Raw genomic sequence first — 19,841 nt, 5'->3', positions numbered from 1 at the left:
TCATCAAGCATCTATAGAACACGCTCAGCAAGTATACATATACCATGTAAACATTCAGAACTTCCCATAATATACTTAGCATGATCTGTTAATGCCGCATTGCATATTCAGGAGGCGTGTTTCCCACATTATAATGAGTTTTGGGGTTATTGAAGTTCAACTTTCAGAGCTTTTCTCATGCATGGCTGCTTTGAAGTGGTTCTTATCGGAAATCAGATTCTTGCTTTGTTGCTTCAGAGCAACTAGAAACATTAATCAAAGATTCTCCCTGTTACTGAAATCAGTTACAGGTAGTCCTCAACTTATGACCACAACGGAGACAAAATTCCCATTGCTAAACAAGTCTGTTAAGTGAGTTTTGCCCCATTTTACAACCTTTTGTGCCACAGTTGTCAAGAGAATCACTGCAGTTGTTAGTAACACAGGTGGTTAAGAGACACTGGCTTCCCCTTTGACAAAAGACCCCATGGGCCTGGGATACTGCAACCATGGTAAATACATGCCAGTTGCCAAGTGTCCAAATTTTGATCATGTGACCACAGGGATACAACGGTCATAAGTGTGAAAAATGGTCGTAAAGTCAGTTATCAGTGCTGTTGTAGCTTTGAACGGTCACTAAATAAATGTACGTTGAGAACTACCTGCATTCAGACAGACCCCCTTCTCCTGCCCCCATCAGTTTTATCTGCAGAAAAAAAAAGTCTTAAATAACAAATATTCATGTGAAGAAAAGCAAGACTTTTCACCTGGGCAGGAAAAACCGAAGGTGAATTAGGCGAAACCTGGCTCAAAAACAGTAACTGAGAGCGAAACCTTGGGAGTCTTAGTGGACGATCCCTTAAATATGGATTAAATATGGAGGCAGCAGTATGTGGCAGCACCCAAAAAAGGCAATACAACATTTTTAAAATTTTATTTTTAGTCAGCACCACTTCCTATTCAGACAGAGATAAGGGGGCGGGGGAGGGAACCCCACCCGCCCGGGCACATAGATGCGTTCTCGGCTCCCTATATTTAGTCTCGTCCAAGGCGGGCCAAGTTATGCTGAGAGCGCATGCGCTCCCAGGCTCTTTCGTTTCTTCACTTTTTCGCTTTCTTCCGCCGTTTCCTCCACGTCGCGCACGCGCCCCGTCCCTTTTCACATTAGGGCCGTGTTAAAAGCAGAATGCACATGCGCAGTGATACTTCATCAGGCCCATTCTGCGCGTGCGCCGAAAGAAGCTCGACCGCCATTTTATGCGTGCCGGGAGCGCTCGCGCGCCCCGCATAGACGTTTACCGTTTTCGGAAATCTGTTTGTTTGCTTTTTAAATATTTTTACGAGGTTCAGTCCGTATTGATTTTTTTTTTTGAGAGCCAAAATTCTGCGCGAGAAGCCGTTTTTTTTTGCTTTCCCCTCCACACAGTCTTCCCCTATGGCGGCGGAAAATCAGGCCGGGCTCGCCGCAGAAGCGACGGTTTCCCTCAGCGGTGGCGACTCGGAAAGCTTCGAAGGTGGGATGACCCGGCGGCGCCTGAGCGACCTGCGGGTGATCGACCTGCGGGCCGAGTTGAAGCAGCGCAACCTGGACACCGGAGGCAACAAGAGCGTCCTTCTCGAGCGGCTCCGGAAGGTAAGAAGAGCGCGGAGCCTTCTCGGGAAAAGTTGACGGGGGCTGAAGGGTTAAATCCTCTGCGCATGTGCCGCAGCGCAACTTTCGTCTCCGGGATTTGGCGAAACGTAGACTCTATAAAAACCGAAGAGTCGCCTTCGGAACCGGGCATTGAGGGATTCAATTCGAAGTTCGTGGCTGCTGCTTGAATCCTGATTCCCTGAGAACTGCCTGGTACTATAACTGTTTTCAGGAGAATTATACCAGCAATGTATGGTGGTGTAGCTTTTAACAAAAGCAATGGAGGCTTGGTTTTCCAAAAGATTAAGAACCCCAACAACAACTCATCTCAGACTAAGGTAATTTCCCCCTTGTGCCTCATGCATGCGTCTTCATGTTATCTCCCAGCCAGGTTTTAAGATCCATTGTAGAACGGCTTGCCTTCAGCATTTGTAGGTGCTCCATCACTAAAGGTTTTTAAGAAGCCATTTATCTGAAATGGTATAGGCCAGGGTCTCCTGCTTGAGCAGAGGGTTGGACTGGAGCAGGGGTTGCCGACCTTTTGGACCTCAGGGACCACCAAATTCATAATTTTAAATCCCGGGGACCACTAATATAAATTTTGACTGACTGTGACTTGTTGACATTGGTGGGGGGAGATTATCTATCTATCTATCTATCTATCTATCTATCTATCTATCTATCTATCTATCTATCTGATCTAACCTTTCTCTCTCTCTCTCTCTCTCTCTCTCTCACACACACACACACACACACACACACACACAGAGGCAGGGGTGGGATTCAAATTTCTTAACAGGTTCTGTGGGTGTGGCCTAATTTGTGGGTGTGGCGTGGGCATGTGACTGGCTGGGCATGACTTGTATGTAAATATTAAATATGTACATAAATATTGAATTTTTTATTTAAAAAAAAAGAGCAACCTCTATCCAAAATCAGGCAAAGCAGGCAGGCAGATTGAGTTGTTCACAGAATCACAGATTTATTCAGCGATCCATCTATCTGCCATCGGCTAGCTCAGTCTGTCATGTAAAATTTGCTTGCCGGTGAGTCTGCACTGTATAATAGAACTTTCAGTCCTGAGGGAGGTTCAGAGCCAAAGATCTAAAGATTAGGTAGAAAGCAAGAAATCCAATGGTTTCCTGCTTTCTAGCTTATCTAAATCTCCCGGCACAGCAGAACAGTTGATGGTCGGGAAAACAAAAAAGGAAAAATAGCAACTTAGTAGGCAAGTTTGCCAGGTAAGGAGTGAGTGGGCGGGGAGGGTTCCTGTGGGCCATGTGGGTGGCATTGCCTTGTATTCCTGCGCAGCCTGGATTAATTGCTTTGGGGGGGGTGCTCTGGGGGTGACATTTCTCTGGACCACCAAAATTTTCTTGTGGACCACCGGTTGGCGACCACTGGACTAGAGGACCTCCAAGGAGCTACATGTCTCCTAACCTATTATGGCAGGGGTCTTCAATCTTGACAGTTTTAAGACTTGTAGACTTCAACTCCCAGAATTCCTACTCTAGTCATGTTAGCTCAGGAATTCTGGGAGTTGAAGTCCACAAGTCTTAAACTTGCCAAGTTTGAAGACCCTCGTATTATTGGCTTCAGGAGTGGGAAAGATTCAAATCCAGCTGGACCTCAGGGAGAGGCAGTCCATGTAATCTTAACAAAGAGTACAGGACAGGAGGAGTTTGATATTGCCGCCTTCCTTCTGTGTGTGTGTGTGTGTGTGTGTGTGTTTCTGGTTTTCTGTTCTAATTGACAGCTTTGAGCTTTCCTGGTGGTCTCCCATCCAAGCACTAAGAAGGTCGATCCTATTTAGCTTTTGGTGGGGAGAACTCAGCTATTGTCTGTTCCCTGCTTCAACTAAAGTGGCTGTATACACCTAACATTCTGTAACCAAAGTAAGGAAATCATATTATGGTCAACCTTGGCAGCTGTAAGACTTGTGGGCTTCAATTCCATGGCACAGTGGTTAGAGTGTTGTACTGCAGGCCACTTCTGCTGACTATTGTCTGCCTGCAATTTGGCAGTTCAGATCCCACCAGGCTCAAGGTTGACTCAGCTTTCCGTCCTTCTGAGATGGGTAAAATGAAGACCCCGATTTTTGGGAGCTGTCTGACTCTGTAAACAGCTTAGAGAGGGCTGTAAAGCACTATAATAAAGCGGTATATAAGCCTTAAGTTTTGTTACTATTCAACTCCCAGAATTCCCCAGCCAATGTTAGCTAGGGAATTCGGCAATTTGAAGACTGCAAGTCTTAAGAGTTGCCAAGGTTGAACACACCTATATTAATGGTTAGAGGGTGATATGACTTGGGCTGCTGATTGAATGATAGTTCCATTTCTTGCATTTGGGTACATTATGTTTAGATTCTTCTCGACTACCTCTTCAACTGCAGTCACAGCAAAAACAAAACAAAACATTGACACTTGAACAGTGGCTTATTAGCTTTTCTAGTGTGTGGTAGCTGAAACCCAGTAGCAACTGTGGGAGATTCCAATGTAACCAGGGGTGGGATTCAATTTTTTTTAACAACTGGTTCTGTGGACGTGGCTTAGGTGGTGGGTGTGGCTTGGTCATGTGACTGGGTGGACGTGGCTTGGTGCTCATGTTATTGGCTGGGCGTGGCCAACTCAATATCACTCACATTGAGGCACACATCTCATGACTGTGGGGATGCTGCAACAGTCGTGTGAAAAATGGTCATAAGTCACTTTTTTCAGTGCCATTGTAACTTTACATGATCACTCCACCCAAGTAAAGGACCAACAAAGGAAGGGGAAAAAAACTCCAGAGACGTTCCTGAGACAGGATGTCTAGTCCTGCCAAGAATGTAATAAGGGTTAACGGAGAGGCAGTTTCTGTAAGCAACACCAGAATGTTTCCTTCCTGCCTTCCTTACTGGATTAGCCCAGTAATTTCTTCTAACAAACGGTTCTCCCAACGGCTTAGAAAGTTAACTGGTTCTAGCGAGTAGGTGCGAACTGGTAGAATCCCACCCCTAAATGTAACATTAGAAATGTCACTTGGTAGTTACATTTTCCTTCCTTTCCTTTTATTTGAAGATTTTGTAACCTGACATTCCTATAATGATGTATAGAACAACTTGCTCCCTGTATTTTAAGTAGCAATCTTAAGACCATGTTAGGTCAGGAAAAAATCATTTTCCCAAAGTCAAATTAAATCCTTTTCAGGTCTTCTGCTTTAGTAAAGCTTACATTAAGGATTATTTAGTTTCATATCTGAATATTGATCTTGTAGATAAGAATGAGCAGGAAAGCAATGCCATAATATATCAGTCTTTAAGACAGGCGCGTCCAACCTGCAGTGCATGGGCCACATGTGGCTAGTCATGTGGCCCCACACAATATTTATAAAAAACAGAAAAAAACAAGTTTATTATTTATATACCTTAACTATATTATATGTTTTTTACACATCCTAAGACAATTCCTCTTCACCCAGTGCGGCTCAAGCAAGCCAAAAGATTGGACACCCATGCTTTAAAATAGTTGAGGACTACCTGTATATATTAAAGAGAAAAGAAAAAGAAAAAGGTTTATAGCCAAGCATATAATTATTAAGAAAGAGAATTAAAAAGGTCACCATCGTCATGCTCTAATACATGTGTGTGGAGGGTTTACATGCTGAATAGTGTTTGGTTTTGATTGCTGTGCTTGAAAAATTATATGATAACTGGAGAACATGAGACCAGACCAGCCAGAAAAATTGTGGGCTCAGACTTTTCCATCTATAATAAAAATTTTAGAACTCTTTAGCTTGCATAGAAGAAGGGAAATGATTGAAGTATTTAAAATCATGCAAAGGACTGGAAAAGATTTAACCCTGACTCATTTGTATAATTTATCTGTGGAGTTTATTCAGGGTTGGGATCCGACCGGTATAACTACCAGTTCTGTTGCTCTGCGTTGTGTGCGCATGCGCGCTTTGCGCACGTGTGAGTCACATGAGTCACACGAGTGCCATTTACGACCTGCTGAGCTTCCCGGACAGCTGAGCAGCCCTGCGTACAAGTGCGCAGCGGTTGGAAAAGCCCTTTTTTCCTGCTTTTTCAACCACAGGCTGTGCCGTGCAAAGGAGCTGCGGTTGAAAACAAAGGAAATAAAGGTCAGGTAAGAGCCTGGGCGGGTAAGTGGGCCAAAGCAGCAGCAGACATAGAACCGGTTCTATGTATGCTCTCTGTCTGCTGCTCTTCAGAGCAACCGGTTCTACAGAAGTGGGCAGAACCGGTAGAATCCCACCCCTGAGTTTATTATTGTGAATTATGATGATGGCTACTCACAGAAACATAGCTTGAAAAGAGGATTGGATACATTTCTAGAAGAGGGGACAGTACAAGTAGTCCTTGACTTAGGACAACAATTGAGGCCAACATTTCTGTTGTTAAGTGAAACATTTCTTAAGTGAGTTTTGCCCCATTTTACAACCTTTCTTGCCACAGTTGTTAAGTGAAATCACTGCAGCTGATACATTGGTAACTTGGTAAGTAAACATTGATAGCATTGATTTTGCTTGTCAGAGGTTTGGAAAAGGGAATCAGAGGACACAGCAACAGTCATAAGTATGAACTAGATGTCAAGAGCCTGAATTTTGATCACATGATCTTAGGGATGCTGCAACGGTTGTCATTGTGAAAAATGGTCAAAAGTCCCTTTTCATTGTCATTGTAACTTTGAACGGTCACTAAATGAACTGTTGTAAGTTGAGGACTCCCTATATATTGGTATTTGTCTTCAAGGTTCAGTGTTAGCCATGGTGGTGCAGTGGTTAGAATGAATAGAATAGAATTCTTTATTGGCCAAGTGTGATTGGACACACAAGGAATTTGTCTTGGTGCAAACGCTCTCAGTGTACATAAAAGAAAAGATACATTCATCAAGAGTCAAGAATCATCAGGTCCAACACTTAATGATAGTCATAGGGTACAATAAACAAATCATACTAGGAATTAGTCAATATAAATTGTAAGGATACAAGCGACAAAGTTACAGTCATACAGTCACAAGTGGGAGGGGATGGGTGATAAGGAGTGATGAGAAGGATAATAGTAATAGTAGTGCAGACTTTGTAAATAGTTGGACAGGGATGAGGAAATTATATGTTTAGCAGAGTAATGGCGTTTGGGAAAAACTGTCCTTCTGTCTAGTTGTTCTGGTGTGCAGTGCTCTATAGTATCGTTTTGAGGGTAGGAGTTGAAACAGTTTATATCCAGGATGTGAGGGGTCTGTAAGGATTTTCACAACCCTCTTTTTGACTCGTGCAATATATAGGTCCTCAATGGAAGGCAGGTTGGTAGTAATTGTTTTTTCTGCAGTTAGAGTGCAGTACTGCAGGCTAATTCAGCAGTTTGAATCTCACCAGGCTCAAGGTTGACTCAGCCTTCCGACCTTTCTGAGATCGGTAAAATGAGGACCCAGTTTTGTGGGGGCAAGAGTCTGACTCTAAACCGCTTATTGAGGGCTATAAAGCTCCGTAAAGCAGTATATAAGTCTAAGTGCTCTTGCTATTACCTCTGGGCTGAGAATGTGTTTCTATGCCAGTCGCAGAGCAATGATCGGGAAATAGGGAAGTGCCTCCTTCTGCTGTTTGCTCTCTAGCCTGAGGAAGCACAAGCTGGACCGAGATGTGCGTTGGCCTGATGCAGCCCAACGGTTCTCGTCATGCTTGGGGCTGTATAGATGAGGTCATGTTTGCCTCTCTAGGCAGAAGGGAGAGCTTCCTCTAGGAAGCAACTAAACAGAAATACAGGCAGTCCTCGACTTACAGCAGTTCTTTTAGTGACTGTTCAGTTATAACGGTACTGAAAAAAGTGACTTATGACCGTTTTTCACACTTATGACCGTTGCAGCGTCCCTATGGTCACGTCATTTACATTTGGATACTTGACAGCTGACTCAGATTGATGATGGTTGCAGTCTCCCAGGGCCATGTTATCACCCTTTTGCGACCTTCCGACAAGCAAAGCCAACGGGGAAGCCAGATTCGCTTAGCAACTGTGCGACTACATTTGACAACTTCAGTGATTCCCTTAACAAATGTGGCAAGAAAGGTTGTAAAATGGGGCAAAACTCGTTTAATAAATGTCTCACTTACCAACATAAACTTTGGCCTCAACTGTGGTCATAAGTTGAGGACTACCTGTAATCTAGGCCAGAAGTCCGTTTTAGTCCAGCATTCTGTTCCATAAGTCAACAACAGCTGGCTATAATGGATGGAACACTGTGAATGAATGTGTAGTGCTATTTTTTTTCTGCCAAATTCTATACTGCTCTGTTTACGATGCTGATTTTGTCTCTTTCTAACAGGCTATAGAGGAAGAAGGAGGCCACCCCGATGAGATTCCAGTGGTGTCAGAAATAGTCCCCAAGAAAGTGCCAAAAAGAAGCAGTAAAGGTATACAAGAAAATAGATAAAGATGAAGCGTTATATTGGTTAATAGACATCAAATTCCTGCTTTGCAAATTTCCAGCCAACAAGGTTGAGAAAAAATGATACAGGTAGAGACAGAGGGGGGGGAGGAAGGGAAGAGAGAGAGTGAGAGATAGATAGATACTGGTAGTCCTCAGTTTATGACCCCAATTGAGACCCAAATTTATGTTGTTAAGTAAGAAATTTGTTAAGAGAGTTTTGCTCTATTTTACGACTTTTCTTGCCATATTTGTTAAGTGAACCACTGCCATATTAAATTAGTACCATGGTTATTAATGGACCTGGTTTCCCCATGGACTTTGCTTGTCAGAAGTTCACAAAAACCTCCTGGACCCTTCAACTATCATAAATGCTAGTCAGTTGTCAAGCATCTGAATGTAAATCGTGTGACCATGGGAATGCTACAAAGGTTGTAAGTGTGAAAAATGGTCGTAAGTCACTTTTTTCAGTGATGTTGTAACTTTGAACAGTAACTAAATGAATTGTTGTAAGTTGCCTTTAGTCTTAGTTTTAGATGATTCACAGAGTCAGCGTATTGCCCCCAGCAATCTGGCTCCTCATTTTACCATCTTCAGAAGGATGGAAGGCTGAGTCTAGTTTAAGCCACTCAGAATCAAACTTCTGGCATTGGGCAGAGTTAGAAGACTGCAATACTATATTCTAACCACTGCACTACCACAGCTAGCTACCTAGATGCCGATAGACAGATAGATAGAATAGATTGTGTGTGTGTCTATGTGTACGTTTGCTCAAGGATTCTGTTTCTTTTAGGGCGGAGGCCCGAGGAAGAAGAAGGAGTAGAGGACAACGGCCTTGAAGATGAATCTGGAGATGGGCAGGTATTGCGAGCGAACGTAGGCTACCAGATGCCCTGTAAGACTTCCAAGTTGGAACTCCAGCAACTGTTATATATGTGGCTTTTTTTTTTTGTCTTTTTGCAGGAGGATAATGAAACAAGTTTGGATAACTTGCAGGATATTGACATGATGGATATTAGTGTGTTAGATGAAGCGGTCATAGATAACAGCAGTGGTGTAGACTGCCGAGAGGATAGCAATGCTGATAGTAGACTTGACTGCCTCTTTGACAGTAAGGAGAGTGCGGATGCAGAAAGGCGAGGACTTCCAGAGCAGCTGACAGGAGGTGCTCTGGCTAACATGGAGGCAGCTCTATCCTTATCAGACATGCCAGAAGAATCCAGAGAAATACCAGTAGCCATGGTATGCACCTTCTTCGGGAGCAGATAAATTCCCCATCCTTATGTTTCATTTTTTTAATTTTTTTTTCGTTTGAAAGGACGTAAATGACCCAGGATCAAAAAAATAAAACTCCCTCCGTATCCCCTCCACCTTCACGTGAATGTGTGTGAATGAATCCATAGCCATGGCATTCTTCTTTGCAGCTTCTAGGTTTTCAGTGCATGCTTTGTTTAGAAACCCCAGAAAGTGTTATTAATGAAATGCTCTGTGTGTGTGTGTGTGTGTGTGTGTGCGTGCGCATGTGTTTTCCCCCCCGCCCCATGTGTGTTTCCATTCCATTCACTCATTTTCATGTGTGTAGAAGAAGGTGGATAGGGAGTCTTAGGTCACTGGCGTGACTCATGAGTTAGTGGCAAGGAAGCACCACATTCGTTGTGTTTTCAATTGGTTTGGAATAGTGGCGAATGTTTTGGTTTCTTAGTATTCTCCCTAAACTCTTTTAGGCAAAAGAATACGTGAGCGAAAGTTCACTAACTGCAAATGATTGGTGAACAGATTCTACAGTACAGGGAGTCCTCGACTTACGGCAGTTCATTTAGTGACTGTTCAAAGTTACAACGGCACTGAAAAAAGTGACATGATCATTTTTCACAGTTACAACCTTAGCAACATTCCCATGATTACACGATCAAAATTCTGCTTTTGGCAACTACTTCATACTTACGTCCGTTGCAGCGTCCCCAGGTCATATAATAAGGGCTTTCAAACTTGGCAAGAATTCCTGAGCTAACATGACTGGAGGAGGAATTCTAGGAGTTGAAGTCCACAAGTCTGAAGGCTGTCAAGTTTGAAGGCTCCTGCCATAGAATCACCTTTGTGGCCTTCTGACAACGTCAGCGGGAAAGCCAGATTCACTTAGCAACCAGCGTGCTAACTTATCAACTGCAGTGATTCACTTAATAACTGTGGCAAGAAAGGTCATCAACTTACTTAAGAAATGTCTCATTTAACAGCATAAGTTTTGGGCTCAATTGTGGTCATAAGTAGAGGACTACCTGTATGTTTGTTTTAGAGGTAGTCCTCAATTTACCAGCATAATTGAGTAAGAACTTCCATTGTTAAGCCAGGCGAGTGATTGGCATCCATTTTTATGACTCCTTTGCCATGGTTGTTAAGTGAATCATACAGTTATTAAGCAAATCTGTCCCCTCCCTCCCCCCACTGACTTGGTTTTTTGGAAGATGGCTGGGAAGGTGGTGGAAATAAATGGTGATCACATGATCCCACCATCAAAAATACATGCCGGTTGCCAAGCATCCAAATTTTGATCACGTGGGGATGCTGTAACCATTATAACGTGAGAAACGGTTGTAAATAACGTTTTTTCAGTGTCGTAACTCAGTTCACTAAATGAATGGTTGTAAACTGAGGACTACCTGCCATTTCTGCGGCTAGCCTTTTAACTAGATTGAATTGTGGGGCAGGGAAGGATCAAGAGCTAGGCTGAATTGTCGAATGCAGATTTGTGTCACGAGTAAGGGTGGAGTGGATTTTAAATTCCTCTTGGCAAGCCTCTCTCTCTCTCTGCCAACCAAAAGAACGATTTAGGTTTGACAGGTGTGAATCTAGCCAATAGTTTATTCAGCGCCCAAAAGGACGAAGCAAATCACGGTTTAAGCATAACATCCAAGTTTTATTTTGATGGAAAAACCCACTTGGACTGACTTCCGAGGTTGTGGATTTTAAACTTGCCTTCTGGAGAATTTGGGAATTGGAAGCCTTTTGAGGGTAGATTTGCATTCTGGATAATTTATGAGAACGTTTCCTTTTCCGCCCCCCGGCGTTCTTTCGATCCTGTGATAGAAGCACAGGACTTCTTTGTGACAAAGGAGGGCGTCTCACGAAGACTTGAGTCCCGTCTCTGTTGAAACAGGGCTTTTCCTGCTTTCGAGCTTAGCCTTCTCCCTTCTATAAAAGTCACAGCCATCCAGGGTCCGAAAGAAAAAAAATTCAAAAGCTTCCCTGATTCTCCTCTGTCTTAGTTTCCTCAGTTCAGAATGTTTGTCAACCTTGGTGGCTTTAGGATGTGGGGATGACTTCAACTCCCAGAATTCCCCAGCCAGCCAGGTTTTGGGGAGTTGTAGTTCACGCATCCTAATGTCACCCACTGCCTTAGTTAGAAAGCTTGAAAATGCACCAAAATGAATGTCCGTTAAGAGAAACTATCTGTCCTGGGATAATAAATACAGCCCCAAGATCCTTCTTTCCTTCAGCTCCTTACACAGGTAGTCCTCGACTTACGGCCACAATTGCCCCCCCCCCATTTATGTTGCTAAGGGAGACACTTGTTGAGTGAATTTGGCTCCATTTTTGCGACCTTTCTCACTGCAAATTGCCACAGCGATTGAGTTAGTCACGTGGTTGCTGAGTGAATCTGGCTTCCCCTTTGACTTGGCTGGTCAGAAGGTCTCAAAAGGGGACCACCTGACTCGGGACGCTGCCACGGTCACAAATACGAGTCAGTTGCTAAGCGCCTCAGAGTTTTGATCACCTGACCCTGGGGAATGCTGCCACGCAAAACAGTCCCAAGTCCCATTTTCTAGTGCCGTTGTACCTGTGCAGACGGTTGTTAAGTCGAGCACCTGCATGCCATCTTGTCTCTCCCCGGGCAAACTTCACGGAGAAGACTTTTCACGGATGGCTGGGCCTTCAAACAGGGCTGGGCTTGCCTGCCACCGTCCCTGAGGGCCCGTTGCAAGTTAATACAATCTCCCTTTAACACGAAGGGCTGCAATTAAGGCTCTCGTGGCAGTGTTTTTTTTTCCAACTCGGCTCTCCCGCCTTCCTGCCCCAGGCGAGCGAGCGGAAGGCAAGTAGAAATTGGCCTGAGGTATTTGGTCCGTCGTGCGTGTTGTTGCTGCGGTGCGCTTCAGATGGGAAGGCATAAGCGCATCCAGGCGGCCTGTGCGTAACTGGGTTGCAACTACACCTCCCGGTGATTCAGTCGGGAGGTCGCTTGAGGTTAAGCCACTCCTGGGTGAACCCAGGAAAAGGCGTAGCTGCTGCAAGAGGTAAGCTTGAGTGCCCTACACTGTTTCGGCTGTGGATCCAAAATCCAGGATAGATCGATCCTTGATTTACGACCGCAATGGAGCCCAAACTTTGTGTTGCTAAGTGAAATGTTTGTGGCATGAACGTTGCCCTGTTTTACATCCTTTCTTGCAACTGTTCAGCGAATCCCTGCAGTTGTTAAGTTATTGTTAAGTGAACCTGGCTTCCCCCTTTGGCTTTGCTTCTCAGAAAGTTGCAGATGCTAATCACATGACACCGCGCCCCCAAGGCGCTGCGACCATCGTAAATATGAACCCATCACAGGGTCGCCGCAGAGGTCGTAACTATGAAAAACGCAGTCACCTTTTTCAGGGCCGTTGTAACGTTGAACGGCCCTTAAACCGTTGCAAGTTGAGGACCTCCTGTATATCTCTCATAGTTAGACTTGAATATGGGCGTGTACCCCTACGGTGGCACGTGGCTTATCATTTCCAGGTCAGGCAGATTCTCCTTGCTTGTTTCTGATGCGCTTGGAGGCTCAGGTGTCTGATTTTGGCATGATTTGAGCGCTTGGCGTGTTGCCTCGTCGGCTTTTGGCTTGTCTAAAGTGCAATCCAACCTGTATAAAAAAACGATAGCCTGTTTCCAGCCTCACGTTCACTAAGGATGGTGGATCCGTAAGCCGCCAATCCACAGTTCCTGCAATCGTGGTTGGCGTGGCCTAGGATCTCTAAGGAGGTGGGATTCCCTGGAAACCTGGTAGGAATTCAAAGGGAACAAGCATCAACCATTGAAGCATCCCCATCGAAAGACAATTTCTCATTTTGTCCCATCACATTTTATTTCTTCCGCTGCGTTTATTATTTATATATATTTGTTATTTCTTATTATTATTTCAGAAAGGGAGTAAGTAAGATTTGTGTGACTAATCAATCAACCATGTTTGCGGGATAATGGATCGCGGAGGAGAGAGTGACCGATTTCCTGGCCTGACTTTAGTGAAAGAACGGTAGCTTTTTGGGAAATGTGATGGTTTTTTATTTTTATTTTTTTTAATCTCTTTTTTTAGGGAGAGACTGAAGAGCCCAGTAGCACAATAGATCTGTCATCTGCTGATTTTGAAAGCCTGAAGGTATTTAAAATGTATGAAGAAGCAAATAATATAAGCAAAGAGGTTGACACTGTTTTTCAGTTCTCTGTTCTTCCCACAGGGGGAAAAAAAAAATCCTGTACAGTTGCAAAACTGCTCTTTTTTGTGGGGGGTTAGAAACAAGAAAGTGTTATGTTCTAAGCCAGGTTACGTTCACATCGTGGTTTGTGCAAGCTTCCATCAGATTTAGAGGCTTCGCCCTCCATTCCTGGCTATAGAAATATTTGGGAGTTTGCAACAGTGTTATGAGTTTGGAGGGTTTTTTTCCCCCCCTTGGAGAAAAATTATTTACTTTACACCAGAACTTGAATTCTGTTACAATTGGGTATTGAAGAAACGTTGAAATTTCCTGCCTAAATAAGAATTGTGAGTATGTATTTAAATTGTATTTGGACACCTGTACAGGCAGTCCTCGACTTACAACCACAATTGAGCCCCGAATTCCTGTTAAGTGAGTTTTGCCACCATTTTACGATTTCTTTTGCCACCATTGTTAAGTGAATTACCGCAGCCTGTAAATTAGTAACCTGTTTGTTGAGTGAATCTGGCTTCCCCATTGACTTTGCTTGTCATAAGGTCACAAAACGTGATCACGTAACCCCGGTACACTGCAACCATTATAACTATGAATTGCCAAGCATTGTGAGTTTTGTTCACGTGACAATGGGGATGCTGCAATGTTTGTAAGGGTGAAAAACGGTCCGAATTCCCTTTTTTTTTTTGGTGCTGTTGTAACTTTGAACAGACACTAAAGGAATGGTTATAAATTGAGGACTCCCTGTCTTCAGAAAACAAGAAGAAGAAAAATCTGCCTCTGCCTCCCAGCAATTGGCCTCCTTACAACAAACAAGCTGGTCCGCTTCAGTTCAGCCTGATTTAGCACGAGCAGCTGATTGGCAGTGGGATCCCCTTCCTGGAATGCCACCGATCAGCTGTTCCAGGCTGCAGGGTTTGCTGCTGCCCTTTGCTACCACCCATCGCCGCTTCGGCATGCCCTATTTTCAGTCTCCACGCGTCCCATTTTCAGCCTGTTCCATAGGCAGTTCCGCCTGTTCCATACGCGTCGGCAGCCAGCTGCCAATCAGCTGCTTGTGCTAAATAAGGCTGTGCTGAAGCAGACCAGGCTGTTTGCTGCGAGGAGGCAAGTTGCTGGGGCGCAGAGGCCGAAGGCTGGCGGCTGGCGGCAGGGGTGGGCTTCAAAAATTTTAGCAAGGGGTTCTCTGCCCAGTTCCTGGGTGGGCGTGGCCATGGTGGGCATGGCCTAGTCAGCCTCCTGCACCACGGTGGAGGTTGCTTACGTATATGGTGTGTTGTGAGTTAATTTTATGAGTTTGCTTGCAAGCAAGTTTTATGTGACAGACTCAGCTAGCCGATGGCAGATAGATAGATTTCTGAATAAATCTGTGATTCTGTGAGCAACTGTGCCTGCCTGCTTTGCCTGATTTTGGGTAAAAGTTGCTCTTTTTTATTGAAAAAAAAATATCAATATTTATATAATTATTTATAATATTTACATACAAGCCATGCCCAGCCAGTCACATGACCACCAAGCCACACCCACAAGTTAGGCCACGCCCACAGGACCGGTTGTTAAGAAATGTGAATCCCACCCCTGCTTCTGTGTGTGTGTCTGTATGTGTGAGTGAGAGAGAGAGAGAGGGAGGGAGGGAGGGAGAGAGTGAGGTTAGATCAGATCTCTCTCCCTCTCTCACCAACGTCAGCAAGCCACCATCAGTCAAAATTCATATTTTCCCCGGGATTTAAAATGATGATTTTGATGGTCCCTGAGGTCCAAAAGGTTGGTGACCCCGCTCTATAAGACGCACAGACATTTTCCACCCACCTTTTTTGGCGGGGGGGAGTGCATCTTATAGTGTGAAAAATACAGTAATTGAATAATCACGTGTGCCAGGTAAACCCTGACCCACCCACCCTTTTTTTTTTTGATTTTTTAACAGGAGCTTGACGAGTTTCCTTTGGAATCAGGTACTGTATTTCGAAAACCCTCTGCCCCTCCTGTGCATTTTCCACTAGGTCTTGCACACCAGTCCCTTTAGTTACTCTCTTGGGTTTTTATCCCCTAAGTAGCAGTAGTTCGTTATTCTAACTTGGTGCACGGTCCAGAACACCTCCAAAGGAAAAGCCACAGAGATTGGAAATCTGGCCATATCACCAGATCTGCGGGAGCACCTTAGATTCGTATCGCACAATAATCAGACTTCTTGAGAGGATAATTTTGCTTAAGATCCCCTCCGCTGGGGAACAGACCGGGCCCTGCATATGAAGGAGCCGTTAGACGTGCCGAGCAGATCCTGTGATATCGCTCAGGGCTTTGGGACGGTAACTTTGGCTAGAGAGGTGCAGTTGAGTTAATGTCAAAGCAGGGATCCACTCTTTACGCGAAGACTTGAAGACGGAAGGTCACGGAAGGCCTTCCGCTTTGCTTTTCTGGACTCCAAGCGTATTTCAAACCACTTCCGAAGTTCTTCTGGTGTTCACATGTGGACCTAGCCTCCTTAAAAGAATACTGGTAAAATCCGCAAGCCGAAACAGTCGAAAAGCATTGATCCTGTCTGCACAAGCACCCTCCTGCGCTTGGAAGCGAGTCTCGGCAAGAATTGGAAAGGCGTCGCAGTTGTGTGAAGACAGCCAAGGATCAACGCCGGGAAGCATTTGTGCAAAAAGGTTATTCTTCCTTCTCTCTTTCAGGCCCTGCTCTGATAGCCGTGTTAGACTGCAGTTGGTTTCTAGGCGTGTGAATGTGGTTGGCCCAGAGGGTTTTCCAATCTCTGTGTTAGCCTTTTAAGCCCTAGGCTCTCGGTGTTAGTCGGGCAGCCATGCCCGTCCGGCATTTGTCTTTGCTATGTTTCCCTGGTGATTAAACCTTGTGCCATTCTATTCCTGTTAAATCCATAGAAAATGAGAAAGTGCTCGACATTTTGGGTGACACTTGTAAATCTGAGCCCCTTAAAGAAGACACTTCCGAAGCTGAGCAGGCGCAGGAAACGAATAATTCATGGCCGGGCAAACAGGAAGCCGTGGAGGAGGAGGAGGAGGAAGAAGAAGAAGAAGAAGGAGAAGAAGAAGACATGTTGGCCGCCGCCTCTCCCGCCCACTCGGACGAAGACTTTGTAGAAGCGGACAGCCAATCAGGCCCGGCTGAGGCCAAGAACCAAGAGGAGGACGATGCAAAGCTCTTAGTGGTAGCGAAAGGGGAGCGGAGCGAGCAGACAGTTGAGGAAGACAAGCCGGACTCGGACTCTTTAGCGGTAGAGAGCAGGAGTGGAGGTGGAGGTGGTGGTGGTGAGAGTAGCAAAGAAGTCCAAACTCTGGAAGCCTGTAGTGAGGAAACCGCGGAATCGGACACAGGTCCCCAAGTGGTTAGTCCAGAGGCCGAGAAGATGGAAGTGAAGGCTAATGTTGAGGAGGAGCCCTCTGCCACTAGAGAGTCCTCTGCCCAAGAGGGTGGTGATCAGAACACGAGGTTTGTTTCTCTCCGTTTTAGACCAGATGCTGTCTTTTTTTCTTGCCCGTTGGTTATTTATGAATGCCAAAAACGTGCTGTGATGCCTTCCAATGAAAATCCCCCCACTGCCGAAGGCCCCAACGAGACGATAGCTTATCCTTCAACGTAGATTTTTCTCTGTTTTTTTGTTTTAAGTTGTCCTTACACGGTTTGTTTCCGTAGGAGAATGTTTGGCTGTTCTTTCCTTTTTTTTCCTTAAAGCGTTTTAAAATATATAAACCATCTCCATCTTCCAAAGGGTTGCATTCTTAACTTTGTATTCCTGATTAGTGGTTAGTACTTTGATGGTCAAGGGAGACTTTCCTTTGGGTTTTTTTTTTTTTTTTAAAAAGACTCACTATGCCCCTTCCTTAGTAAAGGTCAAAGGTCAATTGGTTTTTTTTTTCTTTTTGGTTTTTCTCTGGTAGGTATTTGATCATAGCACCCACTGTCATGCCTGATCATTTTCCAGATGGCTTTTTTTCTGGTTGAATAATATTCTTATCGTTTTTCTTTCTCGTCTTCAGCTCAAATGAGGATGCAGAGGCTAAAAGTGCTTCCAAAGATGAGAAGGGTAGGTTTATGGCTATGTGTATGTGTATATATGTATGTATGGTATTCAGCTTTGTTCGGGTATTTTCCCACGTCATTATAGTTGTACTTTTAAAGTTGTAGCAACGTTTCTGTATTGTACTGCTTCTGTATTGTGATGATGTGTGATGATGATCTGATCACCTGATGATGGCAGATGAGATTCTGCCGAAACGTTGCTACAACTTTAAAAGCACAACTACAATGACGTGGGAAAATACCCGAACAAAGCTGAATACCATGCATGTAAGTACCCGCGAAAACTTAAGAAAACAAATACGTATGTGTGTGTGTGTGTGTGTATGTACAGCTACAAGTAGTCCTTGACTTGCAACCATTCATTTAGTGACCAGTTAAAAGCTCCCTAAAAAGGATGAACAGAACAGAGCAGAAATAGAATAGAATTAGGAATAGGAATAGGACAGGTGGGCTGATACCAGTTTGCACTAGTTTGGGCAACCCAGATGCTAATTTTACATCTGGTTCACTGAACTGGTAGTCGCAACAACAGGCTAGCCTTCAGGGGGCCTCCGGAGCCCGGGGGAGGCTGTTTTCGCCCTCCCAGAGGCTCAAGGAAAGCCTCTGGAGCTCAGGGAGTGCGAAAAACTGGCCTCCCTGAACCATTATGTATATACCCACATACACACACAATTATGACATAGAGAAACAGCACAGTCCAGTTCAGCTGTATACCTGTACGTGATGAGAAAAAGGAATCCTGCGAGTTTACCAGACGGATCGCTTAGGGCAGTGGCCCCCAACTGTTTTTGTGCACGGCCCGGTACCGGCATCACAAAATGATCCGCGGCCCAGTACCAGCATCAGCACGCATGGCAAGGCGAGCTGAGCAACCGGCCAGCCAGCCGTCTCCCGCTTCTCCCCACCACCTTCAACTCCTCCTTTGTACCCTTGTCGATGGGCTTCGGGATGGTCTCTCGGCTCGCCTTGCCTTGGGTGCTGAAAGAATCCTCGCGCCTTAGTTTCATCCGAAGCCCCCCCCCCCCTTCGATGAAACTAAGGCGCGAGGATTCCTTCAGGACCCAAACGCCGCTTTCCAACCGGAAAAGCTCACCGGAAGCACTTTCTCGTCAAACAAGATGGCGGGGCCCAGCAAACTGGCAGCCCGGTAGAAAATGTTCCACGGACCGATACCGGCCCAGGGCCCGGTGGTTGGGGACCCCTGGCTTAGGGAACAAAGTTCTTACCGAATCTAGTAGTCCTGCTATAGATACTTTGAAACCTCCTCCCAGAGGGGAGCAAATAAAAACAGACCATGAACTGGGGGGGGTATGGGAATCTGTTAATATTTGGGGGATTTTTCAACCCAGAGTGTGTTGTCCCATCTGATGTCTCCTTTCCTTTCCCCTCCCTCCCCCCACCCCCAAATATAGGTCGCTCCACTCCTAGCTCTGGTAGAAACCTGTGGGTCAGTGGTCTTTCCTCTTCAACCAGAGCGACTGATCTGAAGAACCTGTTTAGCAAATATGGCAAGGTAGGGTGAAGAGAAACAAAATGGTGTGATTAAAAGTTTTTGTCAGTTCAATGTTGCTGGATAAACATTTTGATTAAAGTAATAATTTTAAATTTGAAAAGAGGAAAAAAGGATAACATAAGAGCTGTTTTTGGCCATTCCATATCTTTGCTCCGTATTTTTTATTTAAGTGGGGATTTTTGAGGGGGTATTATTCATTTGCCTTTGCTACAGAAAGATGATCAAAGACAGATTTATGTGATGCTTGCATCGTTATTCCCTTGCAAATTGTGTCCTGTGAAGTTAACGAGTTAATCTAGTTCAGTCACTGAATTCCAAGTTCCATCTTACATAACCAAGAAGGAATTACAAGATTTATTATCTAACATATGGGGGGGCATCAAGATGTCAAAAAAATGTGTTCTTCCTGTCAGTTTTAAAGTTTGCCAATAAAATACTTTTCATTAGGTTTTTTTTTTTTTTGGGGGGTTGCTATGGTCCATGGAGTTCCAAATAATTGATGTGACTTAGTGACTGAACAGCTACAAATATCTGCAAGCAGTGGATGGTTCCACACATGATAGAAAAACCATAATGTGACTTGCTGTGTAGAGTATACACAGCACACTGAATGGATTATGGCTTAGAAACCAGCATTTAAAGCCTAGTTGATTGTTACGGTTTAGTTAATAAGCTATGGCTTAATAAAGATAAGATAACCTGTATGGTCATTTTTTTGTGTGTGAACACATTGACATATATTAAAAAACGAAATTCTGATGCTTGCTCTCAAGAAATATCTATATAGCTATATCTCT

General features: G+C 44.5%; 1 protein-coding gene across 5 annotated transcripts in view; it reads left to right on the top strand.

Moving 5' to 3' along the window:
* Nucleotides 1–1,140: 1,140 nt before the first annotated feature.
* LOC113435354 (scaffold attachment factor B2-like) overlaps nucleotides 1,141–19,841 on the top strand; it is a 47,289-nt gene continuing 28,588 nt past the window's right edge. For 3 of the 5 annotated variants that reach the window (XR_003373903.2, XM_087922654.1, XM_026699126.2), the window contains exons 1-9: nucleotides 1,141–1,612; nucleotides 7,933–8,020; nucleotides 8,828–8,895; nucleotides 8,998–9,276; nucleotides 13,376–13,438; nucleotides 15,415–15,442; nucleotides 16,373–16,940; nucleotides 17,489–17,535; nucleotides 18,944–19,044. Coding sequence is in view for 4 of the 5 variants with exons in the window: in XM_087922654.1 (XP_087778780.1) it covers nucleotides 1,415–1,612; nucleotides 7,933–8,020; nucleotides 8,828–8,895; nucleotides 8,998–9,276; nucleotides 13,376–13,438; nucleotides 15,415–15,442; nucleotides 16,373–16,940; nucleotides 17,489–17,535; nucleotides 18,944–19,044 (1,440 nt within the window). In the remaining variant the exon portion in view is untranslated. Of the gene's footprint in view, nucleotides 1,613–1,822; nucleotides 1,951–7,932; nucleotides 8,021–8,827; nucleotides 8,896–8,997; nucleotides 9,277–13,375; nucleotides 13,439–15,414; nucleotides 15,443–16,372; nucleotides 16,941–17,488; nucleotides 17,536–18,943; nucleotides 19,045–19,841 lie in introns of those variants that run through there. The other 2 variants (XM_087922653.1, XM_026699129.2) reach the window with 2 other exon arrangements.

This window comes from Pseudonaja textilis, chromosome 1 (genome assembly GCF_049901715.1).
Source record: "Pseudonaja textilis isolate UNSWEBS1 chromosome 1, rPseTex1.2, whole genome shotgun sequence".
Classification (NCBI taxonomy): Eukaryota; Metazoa; Chordata; class Lepidosauria; order Squamata; family Elapidae; genus Pseudonaja; species Pseudonaja textilis.
This window is presented reverse-complemented; position numbering and strand designations above follow the sequence as displayed.